We start from the raw sequence: 14,091 nt of genomic DNA, 5'->3' as shown, positions 1-14,091 counted from the left end.
GGTTTCCAAGCCCTTTAAGATTTGAATAAGGATCAATCATCATTTTATTAAATGGGATCAAGCAAGATTGATGAAATTAATCACAATGGTCAAATGATAAATGCATGGATCAAGAACTAATCAAATGTATGTTCTGTCCTAAGCATTGGACCAATAATATAAATGTGATTCTTAAAGCAAGAGGATAATAATAACCGATCCCTTCCCCCCTTTACAGGGTAAACCAAGACAATAAAATTTATAATTTTCAGAAAATGTCTAAACCAAATTCAATTAGATTTTCAATCAATTGGTTTCAAAGCTGCTTATATTTTAATAAAGACAAGCATGCTTAGTTCTTAATAAAACTATATGACAAGAAGATGCATGGAAATGATCAGTTCATGATATGTGAATGATCTAACAATTTACTAATCCATGTTTGATCGGTTTAAACAGGATTATAATTTCAATCAAAGCAAACATGCTAAGTTTAAATGAAAACCGATTTGGTCTAATTATATGCAAGCAGTGAGAATCATTTAGATGCAAGCAATATGAACCATTTTAATTTATATGAACTATTATCAGGATTGACAATGATATGCAAACATAAAATAAGTCTTAGCAATATGACAATTGCATTCAAAGTTGGTTCAAGATGATTAAAGATGAACAGATGCAATCAAGTATGCAACAAGATCACTATATAATTTAATCATCAATTTCAAGCATGGTAAAAGATCAAGATTAACTATCAACTTATGTGATCAATATTCAATATGATATGAAATCTATTCAAGGTTGGTTCAATTATCAACCTATATGATCAAATGATTTCATGCATATTTATTCTATCTTATGAAATATCAATTGAAAATCAAGACTATATGGTATAAAACTTTTATAAACATTTTCAGTCAAAGATATGCAATTAATAAAATCAAGCAAGCATTTATAAAATCGATTTTCAGTCTATAAAATCTGATTTTGCATTTAGAAAAGTTTTAAAACCTTTGACAGATACAAAATAAATATTATTGGTCAAGGATATGCAATGAATGATTTTAATTTCGATTTTATGGATGTGTTGACTGAATTTGGGAGATCTGGCCGAAAGTGGCACAGAAAAGGATTCATGGATTTTTGTTTTGGCCAGATTATACATTCATATTTATCACATCTGGTAAATTGGCCAAAGCATCCATAGTTTAAGCTATCTCACAAAATTTTATGGTTCATAGGTTTTTATAAACAAGATTCATATAGATCTTTAGGTATTTTAATCTGTTTTGAGATACTTAGAACCTTTAGAGAATTATAACTTTTATGGATTCAAAATAATTCAGAATCAAGTTTCTTATGGATCAATGGATCATAGAAACAAGATTAATATTATGGATTCATATAGATCCTTAGATTTTTAAAGTTTTGATCTTGTTTACCTTTTCACCAAATGAATCTGAAAGGACCACCATGAGAAAGAGCTGATCCACGGATGAGCTGGTTGAGAGAGAGGTGGAGGAGCTGGTCGGAAAACCATGAGTCGGCAGCGCGGATTGTTTATGCGATTGAAGACGCGTCAGAGATCGGATCGACAAGCTGTCTTCGGCAATGGATTCGTCTTGTCTTGGCCTTCAGATTGATAGGTGGATCGTCGTCTGGATCCACAGGGTTTGAGAGATACAGCGGTTTAAAGTTGCGCCCGGAATTAGGATTTTGTGGCCGGAAAAGATGGCCGGAAAAGAGAGCTCAGGTGGAGAGAGACTTCTCAGGTGGAGAGCACTTTCGTGCTGATAACGTGTTGTAATCTGTGTGAAATGTGGAGAGTGAATTGTGAGGAATGTTGTGTATATTTCTCATTAGCCAACACCACATTATATAGTGGTTTGTACAAGGATTTACAAATGCTTTACAAGGAAGTAAATCTACACATTACTACTCTTGACTACATTGATGTCATACATGAAGACTTGGTCAAGGTGATGATAACAAGGTTGACTGAGTCTTCTCATCTCGAACCGGAATGTAGACGGACCGATATAAACCGGAAGTAAACCGGATGTAAACTTCCTCTTGTACTTGTTGAACTTGTCTAGTACTTGGTTAAGTACTTGGTTATGGTCCATCCACACAATGGATATTATAACATAGATTACAGTAACTAAATTTTTATTTAAAATGAAAATTATATCACTTAATAGACAATAGTAAAACAAAAAATATATCCGTTCTTTTAAGAGCGGATCATAAGTTTGGTCAAACTATTTGAAAAATCGATTTACGGGTGCGAGTTATGAGTATTTTATGCGGAGTGAGTGTGGGTTGGTGAATTTTGGATCGCGGTTACCCGTCGACCCGCAAAGTATTTAAAAAGTAAAAAAATTAAAAAAGTAAATATTTTTTTTTAAAAGTACAGGAGTTTAAAAATAATAATTTAAAATTTAAATCATGTATAAATTTTTTATTTTAAATATATTTTAATAATAGTTAAATTAAATAATGATTTTTAAAATATATATATAACCCGCAGATAACCACAAAATTAAGCAGAGCAGGTGCGGATACAAAATTATTTGTTTTCGGGTTGTGCGGATCAGATTTTTTTACCAAAATAAAACTGAAAACCCACGGGTTGGCGGGTCAGTGGGGCGAGTTCGACTCGCAATCTAGCCTTAACCGTGCGTATATCGGATCAATTTTTAAATTGCTATTATTTAATAAAATATATTTTGATTAAAATTTATATACAAACATGATTAAAAATACAAATATAATCATAAAGAAAACAAAGTATCAAAAATTGAATTTAAAACAAAATATATACCCGTCTTTTTAAGGGCGGGTCAAAATCTAGTATAACCAATAAACCAAATAACCAAACCAAAACCGAATACTTGGGGCTAATGTCGGACATGGTATTTCTCATTTATCCCATTCACTTACCTTTTCTTTCTACGAAATAATAGAGTAGCTTATAATAGTTTCGTGGTTCGTTCATGCTAGATTTTAAACTATTAACCTAAGGGGCGGTGGTTCGAAACTTGTGAATTTAGGGTTCTTTTATAATCAACTCTTTAAACAATTTCAATTCGCCTCTCTCTCGAGTCTCGAGTCTCGATCCTCTAAAAATCCACCTCCAATGAAGAGACGGCGTAAAGCCAGAGTAAACTCTGAAGCACCACCCGACGACCAATCAGCGGCGGAGTTCTCCTTCACCCTCACCAAAGTCGCCGTCAGCCAAATCTGCCTCTCCGTTGGATACACGTCAACCGATACCTCCTCCACCCTCAACACTCTAACCCTAATCACCACCAAGTTCCTGCAATCAATCGCCGAGCTCGCCGCGTCGTTCTCAAACTCAGCTAATCGCACGGAGGCTAACCTCTTCGACATCGTCAACGGTCTCCAAGACGCCGCCCTAGCAACTTCCGACTGTTTCCCCGGCGGATCCACGCTGCACAGCACCGAATCGCACTGCCTGATCAGATCAGCCGTTCTCCGTAACCTCTCCGATTTCGTCGCATCCGCTTTCGAGATCCCTTTCGCGAAGCCGTTACCGAGGCTGGAAATCAGCGGATCGTACGGAGGAGATTCGACACGTGCGGCTCGATCGAGGGATGAGATGAAATCGATCCCAGCTTGGCTTCCGCCTTTCCCGGAGGACTCTAGCCTCTACCGCGAACGATACGCGGAGGAGAGATCCGGTCATCTGTGGGAGAAGTCTGATTCTGTTATTGGCCATGGGACTTTTGTGGAGGAGACTTCCGGATTTGAGAGTTGTAGAGGTAGAAGCGGCGGTCGTTTACCTATGAGGAGAGCGAGTGTGAGATTTAAGGTGGAACGAGATTGGAGCAATGGCGGAGGAGGTAAAAGTGATACGAGATTGGAACGGTGGCGTGATAAATTTGAGGTTAAGAAGAGAATTGGAGAAGAAGAAGAATACATCGACTGTGCCGATATTGATGCCGGCGAGTGGAATATGTAGCATCCATCATCATCTACAGGAAAGAAAAAAATCAGAACCGGAGGCGTAAGCTGGATTCGAACCCGCGACCTATTGGTGCAAAAGATCATTGGTTTGTACCACTTGAGCTGCACCTCTGATTGTTTCAGTACTCCTATTTCTGATTTTATAAACCTATTAGTATAAATGATTTGATTCCCTTTTGTGAGGTTATTTGATATAAAATTTCAAAACCATAAGTGATAGAATTGTGTATTTTGTATATCTACAAAACAGAGGAAACAAACATTGAACCTCACTCACAGAATTGGATTGAGCTTTTTACTTGACCTTTTTAAACCTTAGCCAATGTTAAATTTGGCCAAACAAAAATTTAAGAGATGCTAACTCTATACACCAAATCAAATTTGATGGATATACTAGCTGATCAACATGTTATATATCACTAGTTTTCTTAACAGGTGATTAAAATAAGAGAAAATTGGAAATAAGAGACACTTTCATCTTGGATTTGTTACTTTAGGATTTTTAGAAGATATTTTTGGAAAATAGGATTTTGATTTTTTTAAATACCATACTACCCTTAATTTACCAATTATGTTAAATTATTATTATAATTTCTAATTTTCGAAATTGATTTTTAATTTGAAATAGTAAAAAGTTAAAAAATGATTTAACTTAATTGAAAATAGTAAAAAGTTAAAATAATTAAAAGTATACAAAAAGGATAAAAGGGGCCGATACCCTAACTTCATCGTCTTTTTTTCTTCTGCGCCGTAGTCCTCTTCCATGGCAATTTAAAGCTCAACGGAGAGCAGCCTAGTTCTTCGTTGGTGTTTCATCTGGCCATAGTCTCTAATCTCTTAAACATCATCTTCCTCTTCGATCCAAGTGTTCTTCCTCTTCATCGGACGTGTCAAATTCGGGGTTTATGTGTGATTCGATTGTGTTTTGATTGATTAGGAACTTGCCGAGGCATCAGTTCGGTAACCTTTAAAACAAGATGTTTCCAGCTTATTTCACTTTTATTGGTTCTTGCTGTGCTATTTCACTCTCTGCGTTTGGGAATTTGCATCCAGTATGGAGAAATCATCTTCTACTGTGGAGAAATATCAGCTAGGGTTCCTTGTCTCGACTTTTGCTTTCAATCTCACCAATCTGCTCGTCTTCACTCCCATGACCATCGATGTAAGTGAACCATCTTCAACAATGCATACAAGGTTCCTATGTAAACCAATACTCTACTTTTACTTTTTGGTGTGTAGATGATGAAGCAAAGGCACAAAGTAGAGAGACAAAACAACATTGGAGATGGAGTTGGTAAGTTGGTTGGTCCAAGAATAAGGACCAACCACGGCTCTCATGCTAACATCTTCTCTTTTGGAAGCCTTGCCATGCATTCTTGGTACCTTGCTGGAAAGATGAATCTCTAAGTTTCTTGTCACAAAGTTCTGAGCTTTTATGCCCTTCCTTCATGAATAAAATCTTTTGCTTTGTAAGATTATTATACCAGAAGGTGAAACAGTTTGTCATAATGATATCTTTTTTTTTAAACTAGATGTTTTCTTTTTCTCTGAAATAGATGTGTGAATGCTATTACAGAAGAGTAATGCCTAAGTGTTACTTAGAGAAACAAAAAAAATGTGCGTGTGAATGGTGGAATATAGCACCATAAACACTCATACTTATCAATCTAATGGGGAGAAAGAAGATGATCACTAGTTGACTACTCCTTGATTCAACAAATCTAGCTATGAGTTTCAAGGAATCTCTCCCAATACATATAATGTTTACGATTAAGAACTTGACCCGCCATTGATCCCGTTCAGCCTTTATCTGTTTCAGCTCCTTACGGATAACATCAAACCTATCTGATCATAGGTGGTGATTTGGATGATGGAGAATGAGCACAAGATAACCCAAACATATTTTAGTGAATTACTATATTTAAATTCTGGATCAAAAATAACAAAAGTCTTTGTGTCATATCGGTTAAAGCCCTTGTAAAATTGTCATAGGTGGTGGGTTCGAACCACAGTGTATCCCTTTTTCACTGTTGTTCGAATTTTAATTAATTCAAAGATTGTGGGAGAGAAAAAACATGAGAGAGAAAATAGTGCGAGATTTAAGGAAGATTTGGTATAAGATTTAAGAAACATTCTATAAACGAAAATGGAAGTTTCCATATTTTTCGGATTTGACTAGAATACGTAATATACCTAACCCATAATACAGTACAACATGTGTAACACCTATTCTTCTTTAGGCGTCACATAATGTAAAAGACAGAAGAGTCTATGACACAATATCTAAGTAAGGTACATCATAGAGTTCACGCTATATGTCTTTATATATCTGTTGGTACACTGAAGACATATTGATAGATTGTGACATAACTAATTCTAGCTCAGATATAAGGTAGAAGAAACTTTAGTTTACGATATATACCCTAGATATATCTATGTATTAAACTTAGTATTTGTTTTCTCGATTAAGTAGACTAACAGAATGTATATTATATTTTGGTTAGAAGAGAAAATAAAATATGATTCCCTATTTTTTAAAAAATAAATTTAAACATATAAATTATCATACCTATGTTTCCTATTCTTTTCATATTTTTTTAACATTTTAAAAATTATGTTTACTATTTTTTTCATGAACGAAGGGCAAAACATGTCAAAAATTGTCAAAAGTATGAAAAATCCTAAATGGACAAATAAAAATTCAAAGTGTCTCTTTTTTTCCAATTCTCCCTTAAAATAATGGTTAGGTAGTTTTGTTACTGGTAATTGTGGCTAATCTGATGTTCCAAGTTCTTACTATGTTGTCCATCAAACCGTGTAATTATTTGTTTTATTTTTATCTATTGCAGAGAAAACATTCTATAATAACCCATAGGTTGATGGATCGAAAACTTAGATATATAAAAAAAAACAGAAATATCATGTGTTTTTCTCTTTAAGCTACTTGGCGACTCTAGTGAGGCATGGATGGACACATTTTCGCAGTCTTTTTCTCTTTAGAGAATCAAAACTAATATCAACCGTTGATGCATAAGTGAAGCAACACAGGACGTACGCGTGGCGCTCCACTCGGCCATCGTGCTTTTGTTGAGTCATATATAACAAAAAACAAGTCGACTTCCTTGTCAACATTTACTGAACTGCCACTGTTTCCGAGTCGCCGAATCTCGGTGGTGTCAATTTTCTCCGGCGGAAATCCTCATCCGAAACCTCCGATAGTGAGTATTCACAGAGCTCATTACTCTTAAACACAACATGCCGGTGGTTTCTCTCGCTAAGATTGCTGCTTCTCCGGCCGTGACGGCTGGAGATTTCACCGTTCGCGTTCCTTGCATTTACGGGAAACGTCTCGTCTCGTCGAATCGCGTCTCCTTCGGAAACTCGAGGCGTCGGAGCTCTGTAAGTCATCGCGTGAGAAGCGAATTGCAGAGTCCCCGTGTCCTTGGCTCCGTCACAGGTTTTTTGAATTGATTCTCTTGATTGTTCATTGTTTCGTCGATTTTGATTTGCGTTTTTTTTTCTTTTAGATTTATCGTTGGATCAATCCGTGGAGAACGGTCACCTTCCCAAGGGAGATTCGTGGGCTGTACACAAGTTCGGAGGGACTTGCGTTGGGAACTCTGAGAGGATCAAAGACGTTGCTGATGTCGTGGTCAGCGATCCTTCCTCGAGGAAGCTGGTGGTTGTCTCAGCAATGGCGAAGGTTACGGATATGATGTATGATCTCATTCACAGAGCACAGTCTCGTGATGATTCTTACCTCTCTGCTTTGGATGCTGTTCTTGAGAAGCACCGAGCTACGGCCCTTGAGTTGCTTGATGGAGATGAACTCGCTAGTTTCTCGGCTCGGTTGCATAATGATATTAACAATCTCAAAGCTATGCTTCGTGCCATTTACATAGGTACGGATGGATGTTGTTCTTCTGTGTATAAAGTAACTGACTTTGTTTTTTTGTGTGTCTTCTTCTGAAATGATGTTTCCTCTTGTATCTCTCCAGCTGGTCATGCAACAGAATCTTTCTCGGACTTCGTCGTGGGTCATGGGGAGTTGTGGTCTGCTCAGATGTTAGCTGCTGTTGTGAGAAAGGTAATAAGAGTCATATATGATATGTAGCTTGTAACTCCTAAGAGGGATGAAGTTCTATTTATCTTCTCAAATGCTTGTGTTTTGTTTTGCTCATAGAGAGGATTGGACTGCACATGGATGGATGCAAGGGATGTCCTCGTTGTTGTTCCTAATAGCTCTAGTCAAGTGGATCCTGACTTTGCGGAATCAGAAAAGAGACTGGAGAAATGGTTTTCTCTCAACTCCTCGTCAAAGGTTATTATCGCAACTGGATTCATAGCCAGTACACCGGAGAACATTCCAACGACTCTCAAGAGAGATGGGAGTGACTTCTCTGCAGCTATAATGGGTGCTCTCTTTAGATCTCACCAACTCACAATCTGGACAGATGTTGATGGTGTGTACAGTGCAGATCCAAGAAAAGGTATGTGGAACCGTTGCAATTTACAAGAAATGGACTAGTTCTTGGGCCATGGCAGGGGTGTGTTTGGTGCACCTCAGATTCTTTTTCTACTATTATGCTAACAAATATGGTTATATGCAGTTAGTGACGCTGTTATACTGAAGACTCTTTCTTATCAAGAGGCCTGGGAAATGGTAAATTTGCAACCTTGTACACTTGTTTTTGATACCTATTACCTACGTTTCCATAATCATTGTTCTACACCCTAACTTTCTTGTTCATGTGCCTGTGCAGTCTTATTTTGGGGCTAACGTTTTACATCCTCGGACCATCATTCCAGTTATGAAATATGACATTCCAATTGTAATAAGGAATATCTTCAACCTCTCTGCCCCTGGGACAATGATATGTCGGCAGATTGAAGATGAAGATGGATATAAACTAGACGCTCCTGTCAAAGGGTTTGCGACGATTGACAATTTGGCTCTTGTGAATGTAGAAGGGTGAGCTGATTGTGGATATTGTGTTACACACTCGGTGCTTATTATGTTTCTTATACAACCTTTGCTGTTCTCTTTGCAGAACTGGAATGGCTGGTGTTCCTGGTACTGCAAGTGCTATCTTTTCTGCTGTCAAGGAAGTTGGAGCCAACGTGATTATGATTTCACAGGTCTGTGGATAATCTAATTCAGCTTTCTGGTACATTTATCGGTTTTTGTGTTCCCTTGTCAGTTGTTGTTTCTTAGTAGATTACATAATTGCAGGCTAGTAGCGAGCATTCTGTGTGCTTTGCTGTACCTGAGAAGGAAGTTAGAGCCGTTTCTGAAGCATTGAACTCACGATTTCGTCAAGCTTTAGCTGGTGGACGCCTTTCCCAGGTGCCCTCAATCTCTTTGTGTTTTCAAAAGATAGCAACTTCTATTCCTTCAACTTTCGTTCTAGATGATCGCATGTTCAGGGCCCTATAGAAAGCAGAAGGATCTTTTTTATGCATCACCTAACTTTCTCAAACTATGGCTTTTCTTTTCAGATTGAAATTATCCCTAATTGTAGCATCTTAGCAGCAGTTGGCCAGAAAATGGCGAGCACCCCTGGTGTTTCTGCCACATTTTTCAATGCATTGGCCAAGGTAAATTAAGTATAGTGTTTTTAGAACATTCATTTCATATCCAATTTCTCTGCTAAGAAGCTTTGTTGATACATTGCTTGCCCTAAATACCTGCAGGCTAATATCAACATCCGTGCTATAGCTCAAGGTTGCTCCGAGTTCAACATTACAGTAGTCGTCAAACGTGAAGATTGCATTAGGGCATTAAGAGCAGTGCACTCAAGATTTTACCTTTCGAGAACCACATTGGCTATGGGGATCATAGGACCAGGTTTAATCGGTGGAACCTTACTTGATCAGATTAGAGATCAGGTGGGTAGATGTATGAGATCTTAGTGACATACTTATCAAGGTTCTAACTACCTCATCTTCCATTTTTTTTTCACAGGCTGCAGTGCTAAAGGAAGAGTTTAAGATTGACTTGCGTGTTATAGGGATTACTGGCTCAAGTAAAATGTTGCTGAGTGAATCGTAAGTCAATGAACTTGTTAGAGTGATTTGTAGGTAAATTTCTTTACTGCTTTTTCTTTACACAATTATAATCTTCTAGGGGAATCGACTTATCAAGATGGAGAGAGCTTATGAAAGAAGAGGGAGAATCAGCTAATATAGAGAAATTCACCCAGTATGTGAAGGGAAATCATTTCATTCCAAACTCTGTTATGGTTGATTGTACGGCTGAAGCTGATATTGCGAGTTGTTACTACGACTGGTTGCTGCGAGGAATTCATGTGGTCACCCCAAACAAAAAGGCTAACTCAGGACCACTTGATCAGGTAATGTTAAATATTTGCATAAAACACTGTTCAATAGGAAGCTACTATTGATGTAGCATGGTTCGATGATCAGAGATACTAGTTGGTAATACGCAACCCTGTGAATGCAGTATCTAAAGGTCAGAGATCTTCAAAGAAAATCGTACACACATTACTTCTATGAAGCAACCGTTGGAGCTGGCCTTCCAATTATCAGCACTTTACGTGGCCTTCTCGAAACAGGGGATAAAATACTGAGGATTGAGGGAATTTTCAGGTATCTTCTGTTTGTCTTGACACTGTTGTTTAGATACCAACACAAGAATGTGCTAGCTTTGGCGTTTTTCCTCAGCTGCATACTAAGTCTTACTTTGATGATGCCTTGCTGCAGTGGGACTTTAAGTTACCTTTTCAACAATTTTGTGGGCACGAGAAGCTTCAGTGACGTTGTAGCAGAAGCAAAGCAGGCAGGTTTCACAGAGCCAGATCCACGAGATGATCTATCTGGAACAGATGTCGCCAGAAAAGTAGGGTTTCTTGTTCTCAAATCAAGTCAATGCACCTATGTTGGACCAATTAAATAATACGGAATTTTCTTGTATATGATACTTTTTCAGGTGACGATTCTTGCCAGAGAATCAGGATTAAAACTGGATCTTGACGGCCTTCCAGTCCAGAGTCTTGTGCCAAAGCCTCTACAAGTAAGTCTCTGTATGATAACAATAAACCAATAAGGACAATCCTTTCAACGTAATCTATATTCCATTGTTCGATCACAGGCTTGTGCATCAGCGGAAGAGTTCATGCAGAAGCTACCTCAGTTTGACGAAGAACTGTCCAAACAAAGACAAGAAGCTGAAGCAGCAGGAGAAGTAAGTAGTCCATCTTATCGAAACTCATTTGGAATACCAAATGCACCGTGTCGAAAAGAACTCATTCCCGAATGTGATGTGTGTTTGTAGGTGTTGAGGTACGTCGGAGTTGTTGATGCGGTAGCGAAAAAGGGTACAGTAGAGTTGAAACGGTACAAGAAAGATCATCCGTTTGCTCAGCTCTCGGGTGCTGATAACATCATCGCTTTCACAACCAAGCGGTACAAAGAGCAGCCTCTGATTGTTCGTGGACCTGGTGCTGGTGCTCAAGTCACAGCCGGTGGGATCTTCAGTGACATTCTCCGCCTTGCGTTCTATCTTGGCGCTCCATCTTAAGTCACACTTTGTTTCTTTTTTAGGAACAAATCTAATGATCAAACAATGTTTCTTGTAAGCTAGCATCTGTTATCTGCGTTTCAGAATTTGATTCTTATAGAAGAAATCAAACTTCATGGAATAAAAACATCCTTACTTGGTTTTAAAAGCACACTTTGCGCCATGGGCAGTTATGGCTATGAGCAAAACACCTTATGCCTCTATGACAGGGCGACATCAATAAAGCGTTTGCCCATGGTACACTTTTGACTGAAGTTGGAAGCGCAATAAGCCCAACAAGGCCATGCTTTATAGTTTCTTGGTGGGTAGTCAGTAGTCTGTTTGGTATCTTGTATCTCTTGTCCTCCTTCCTCACCTGACAGCTAAGTAGCCTTCTAGGAACACTTGTTACATTTTGTGGAGGATAATGTCCTCTTCAGAAACTTGCTCTTATTTCCACCTCTAGATCTGTTGAGGTTGTTGTTGTCTTTTTTAATGCCATTGTTGTTGTTGTTGGCTTTGATGCGTTAGCTACTTTTTGCCATTTCTTGAGAGTGTACTGAAGCTTTAAGATCTTTCTGGCCCTGTTTGACTTGTTCAGTTACAATGATCATGATGACAACGTTTGAAACTGTAAGGTGCTCTTCAGTGCGTCATGGCGCAAGGGTCTAACCATTTTGCCACGGAGCCTAGGCGTCAAAACATACATTTTTAGGGGAAAATGAATAGGAGCTTATTTGGCTGGAATAAGATGTAAAAAGATGGTTTTGTACAACAAAAACACTCATTCCGTATGATTTCAACCCAACCGAAACAAAAATTTAGCTTCAGAAACATTTCTCAATCTGAAACTTTGGACAAAAACTTGTTCTACTGCCTGAAGACTATTAAACTAGGTTGAAGCGAAGCACTGTTTCGAAACCAATCTGAGACCCAATTCAGTTTAACCAAAAAAAAGATCACTTTGTGGAGGATCTAATAGTACTCATCAGGGTTGTCTTTGCGTTGAATGAGAGGTACACCATCCTCTCTCCATTTAATCCGCTCTTCGCAAATGGCAGCAACCACCTCGACATACAGTTTATGTTCCTAACCCCAAAAATGGAACAAGAAGCAAATTAAATCTTCTGGATTGTGAAACTTAACGCTCAAAATGTATTATCTAGTAGTTGTACCTCATCAAGAACCCTTTTAGCCAAGTCCTCAGGTGTATCATTAGCAATCACACGTACTGCACTTTGAGCAAGTATCCTCCCTGTGTCGTACTCCTCATCCACAAAGTGAATGGTCGGACCTGAATACCTACCAAAATTAAAAACGATAAGAAACAAAAAAAAAGAAAAAGAAATACACAGACCGTAACATAGTATGAGTTTGGGACAGTTACCTAGCTCCAGATGCTAGAACAGCTTTATGAACTCTCATACCATAAAGCCCTTTACCTCCAAAAGCTGGAAGTAAAGAAGGATGGATATTCAGAATCCGTTTAGGAAAAGCTTTGACCAGCTCCACCGGTATAAGTTTCAAATAACCAGCTAGCAGCACAAAGTCCACACCATACTCCCTGTTCATTAAATCGAATGTTTGTTTGAGTTTAGACAAATCAAAGACAAAGATACAATTAAACATGGAGAGAGAAATCACAGACCTAAGAACATGGACAAGCTCTGTAGGAGAGAGTCCGTCAGATGATTCTCGTTGCGGTTTTGGGAATATTAAGACAGGAATCCCATTGCTTCTTGCATACTCAGCACCTCCACAATCTGGTATTGAAGTAAACCAAAATTTCACAAATCAAAACTTCAAATCAGTGTGAGAGGAAGAAGAAAGGCGATACCTTTTTTGTTAGTGACTAATAAGACAACATCCCCTTTAACTGAACCACCAATGCATCCCTCATGAATCTTTTTGAAATTAGAACCACCTCCCGACACAAACACAGCAAGCTTCTTCCTCCTTCCTGCTGAACCATCAGCCTCTGCTACGGTTGGAGCAAAGGAAGCAGCTTTTACAAGCGGTCGAATCCGCAACGCGAATCGGTCTACGGGACTTCGGTAGGAGAAAGAGAGAACGTTCCGGGAAGGCGTTAACGGAGAATAAATCGAGGTTTCTCGCTGCAGGTTCGCCGGGAAGGTGAGTTGGCTTGAGAACAAAACTCGTGATGCCATTGCGAAAGACACTGAAGTTCGGCCGTTCGCGTGAGGTTCTTTTTGTCGGAACAAGTCTCAGAGAGAGACTGGTCTTATTTAAGTCTTTAGAAAAAGGGAATATTATAGAACACCGGCTGTCTCGTTATAATTCTAACCAGTTGCGTGCCGTTTAGCTTACATAAAAACGGCGCTCAGTGCTTGTTAAAATTGACGAAGTCGAAACCCCTCAACAAGGATCAGCGGTGAGAAAGGATTTTGATCAACACGGATAAGGGTTCATCGTGATTTGTAATAGAAAGGGGAGAAGATCAGAGTTAGAAAAGAAGTTAGAGAGGAAGAAGAAGGATAAACATCCTGATATTTGACTGATCGTAGTTTTCGTAGTTCGATTGATGTTTCTCGTACAATACAAAATACAAAATACTGTAAAAAGACTTGATAACTTCAGAA

At 38.4% G+C, this 14,091-nt stretch overlaps 4 protein-coding genes across 5 annotated transcripts; 3 read left to right on the top strand and 1 right to left on the bottom strand.

Moving 5' to 3' along the window:
• Nucleotides 1–2,990: 2,990 nt before the first annotated feature.
• LOC108861476 (transcription initiation factor TFIID subunit 8) lies at nt 2,991–4,275 on the top strand. The gene has a single exon (XM_018635348.2). It carries the CDS (start codon nt 3,122–3,124, stop codon nt 3,965–3,967), a length of 846 nt encoding a protein of 281 aa, XP_018490850.1. The 5' UTR covers nt 2,991–3,121; the 3' UTR covers nt 3,968–4,275.
• A 450-nt stretch (nt 4,276–4,725) lies between these two features.
• On the top strand, nt 4,726–5,525 carry LOC130501205 (uncharacterized). 2 transcript variants are annotated; one of them, XM_056996131.1, is made up of 3 exons: nt 4,726–4,927; nt 5,026–5,134; nt 5,212–5,525. In XM_056996131.1, the coding sequence occupies exons 2-3, from the start codon at nt 5,027–5,029 to the stop codon at nt 5,377–5,379; spliced, it is 276 nt and encodes a 91-aa protein (XP_056852111.1). In that variant the 5' UTR covers nt 4,726–4,927; nt 5,026; the 3' UTR covers nt 5,380–5,525. The 2 variants fall into 2 exon arrangements, with proteins under 2 accessions (XP_056852111.1, XP_056852077.1); XM_056996097.1 differs by having other exon boundaries at nt 4,726–4,932.
• Nucleotides 5,526–7,099: 1,574 nt separating this feature from the next.
• On the top strand, nt 7,100–11,675 carry LOC108862670 (bifunctional aspartokinase/homoserine dehydrogenase 1, chloroplastic). The gene is made up of 17 exons (XM_018636878.2): nt 7,100–7,429; nt 7,500–7,874; nt 7,971–8,059; nt 8,156–8,462; nt 8,583–8,635; nt 8,736–8,944; nt 9,024–9,111; nt 9,206–9,319; nt 9,472–9,570; nt 9,667–9,861; nt 9,938–10,020; nt 10,100–10,325; nt 10,436–10,581; nt 10,696–10,831; nt 10,922–11,005; nt 11,084–11,176; nt 11,267–11,675. The coding sequence occupies exons 1-17, from the start codon at nt 7,228–7,230 to the stop codon at nt 11,510–11,512; spliced, it is 2,745 nt and encodes a 914-aa protein (XP_018492380.2). The 5' UTR covers nt 7,100–7,227; the 3' UTR covers nt 11,513–11,675.
• Nucleotides 11,676–12,199: 524 nt separating this feature from the next.
• LOC108862672 (phosphoribosylglycinamide formyltransferase, chloroplastic) lies at nt 12,200–13,905 on the bottom strand. Its single transcript, XM_056986090.1, has 5 exons — nt 13,329–13,905; nt 13,140–13,254; nt 12,879–13,055; nt 12,667–12,793; nt 12,200–12,580 (listed from the first exon to the last, which is right to left on the bottom strand). The coding sequence occupies exons 1-5, from the start codon at nt 13,657–13,659 to the stop codon at nt 12,467–12,469; spliced, it is 864 nt and encodes a 287-aa protein (XP_056842070.1). The 5' UTR covers nt 13,660–13,905; the 3' UTR covers nt 12,200–12,466.
• Nucleotides 13,906–14,091: the final 186 nt, after the last annotated feature.

Source organism: Raphanus sativus, chromosome 1 (genome assembly GCF_000801105.2).
Source record: "Raphanus sativus cultivar WK10039 chromosome 1, ASM80110v3, whole genome shotgun sequence".
Classification (NCBI taxonomy): domain Eukaryota; kingdom Viridiplantae; phylum Streptophyta; class Magnoliopsida; order Brassicales; family Brassicaceae; genus Raphanus; species Raphanus sativus.
This window is presented reverse-complemented; position numbering and strand designations above follow the sequence as displayed.